At 39.6% G+C, this 1,989-nt stretch overlaps 1 protein-coding gene across 1 annotated transcript in view; it reads right to left on the bottom strand.

Annotated features, from left to right (window-relative positions):
• NAA25 (N(alpha)-acetyltransferase 25, NatB auxiliary subunit) overlaps window positions 1-1,989 on the bottom strand; it is an 81,482-nt gene that overhangs the window by 56,185 nt on the left and 23,308 nt on the right. The window contains exon 5 of the mRNA XM_008059557.2: window positions 1,158-1,232. Coding sequence (XP_008057748.1) covers window positions 1,158-1,232 — 75 coding nt within the window. The remainder of the gene's footprint in view (window positions 1-1,157; window positions 1,233-1,989) is intronic.

The raw sequence follows: 1,989 nt of genomic DNA on the forward strand, positions 1-1,989 counted from the left end.
TTCCGCCTCAGCCTTCTGAGTAGCTGGAATTACAGGCATGCGCTACCACGCCTGGCTGATTTTTTAAAATTTATTGTAGAGATGAGGTTTCGCTGCCCAGGCGGGTCTCGAACCCGCGGGCTCAGGCAATCCACTCACCTCAGCCTCCCAAAGGCGCGGGATTACAGGCTGAGCCACTGAGCCCGGCTTATGCTTATTTTGTTAAGAAAAAATACCAAGGTTAAGAGATCCCCCCAACAACTCTCCAAGACATGTGGAAAAGTTAGTATATGAAGGCAGACCCCAGAATATGTTTCTTGTTTTTGAGTTGCAGTCTCACTCTATCACCCAGGCTGGAGTACAGTGGCACACAGTGCTCATTAACAGCCTCAAATTCCTGGGCTCAGACAATCCTCCCTCCTCATTCTCCTGAGTAGCTGAGACTTTAGACATACCCAACTAATTTTTTGTAGAAACAAGGTCTCACTATGTTGCCCAGGTTGATCTTGAGAGGCCTTGGGCTCAATCCTCCACTTTCGCCTTCCAAAGTGCTGAGATGACAAGCATAAAGTCACTGTATGACCCAGAGCATCAGTTCTTAACTACTATTGTTAACTCCTTCATCCCCATCCTTTCCTAGACAGAATCTCACTTTGGTCCTTATAGCAGTTCTGAGTGATCCATTCTCAAAAAAGCAAACTGAGACTAAGAAAGGAGAGGTTATGGACTGCCTGAGTCCATGAGGTCAAGGCTGTGGTGAGCTGTGATTATGCCACTGCACACTTCAGCCTAGGCGACAGAGTAAGATCCTGACTCAAAAGAAAAAAGAGAAAAAAGAGAGAAATGACAAAACAAGGCCACCAAGTTCAATGACTCGCTCATTAACCAACAAATAATATCTTAAAAGACAAACATCAAGTTGAACTATCAAACATTTTTAGGCTCAGAATTAATCAAAATAACCTAGCAATGTATCTGAGATTCAGAGGAAATATAGTCCATGCTCATAAAATACTCCAAATCCCCAACTTAAAAAGTCAACTAACAATAAGTATGCGAAGTCTCTGTTGGCACATGCTACAACAGATTATCCCAAATGTTCAGAAGACACATTAAGGACAATGACTACAAACAAAAATAAAAACAAACCTCAATCCCATTCTGAATGCCATACTCACTTGCATAATTAAGCTCATCACAGACCAAAAGTAGTAAGGGTTTTTGGGGACAATCTTATATAAAGCCATGCCAGCCTGAAAAAACAGAAAACCATATATATTTAATTTAGAAAACACCATACAGAGGGAAATAATGATCTAGACAAATGACAAGAAGTTTCCTAGGAGAGCAGCAATGTATTTACATATTCCTTAATTACTTAAATGCCTAGCAACTTGATGGCTGTAGCAGCCCTCACAAAGGTGAATTTTTATATCACAAGTTATATTTTACCTTTTGAATCAGATTTTTCTAAAATTAAAGTCTATACTTCTAGAATACACTGCAACCTAATACAGTTCTAGCAGACTACCAAATAAACACAAAATTTGGATTATAAGCATACAACAATAAACAAACTTTGCTGAAGACACAATAAGTTATAGTAAAACAAACAAGTCTAGAGAGTATATTTAAACTTCAATATTAGAGACGATTACTATGACAAAATTCAAAAAGTACTTCTTAGCTTAGGAAAACAAGTTCTTTCAAGGTATCATTAATCAGAATTGAAATATTTCATTACAAAATGTATAATATACAAAATATTTAAAAGTAGGGACATGCTTTCAGAAAGTGACACAGACACATTCAAGCATAAGAGAATCTATCTGTAACTAGCCAACCAGTAATCAACGCTAAGAATTGCAACAGCTAACTATGAAAGTTGCGTTGTTTTTTTTTAAGTTGGAGTCTCACTCGGTCGCCCAGACTGGAGTGCAGTGGCTGCTCCCGGCCACCGCAGCCTCGCCTGCTGGGCTCCAGCAATCCTTCTGCCTCAGCCTTCCGAGT

The sequence above is a fragment of the Carlito syrichta genome, unplaced genomic scaffold (assembly GCF_000164805.1).
Source record: "Carlito syrichta isolate Samal-C Ts95f unplaced genomic scaffold, Tarsius_syrichta-2.0.1 Scaffold304253, whole genome shotgun sequence".
NCBI classification, from domain to species: Eukaryota; Metazoa; Chordata; class Mammalia; order Primates; family Tarsiidae; genus Carlito; species Carlito syrichta.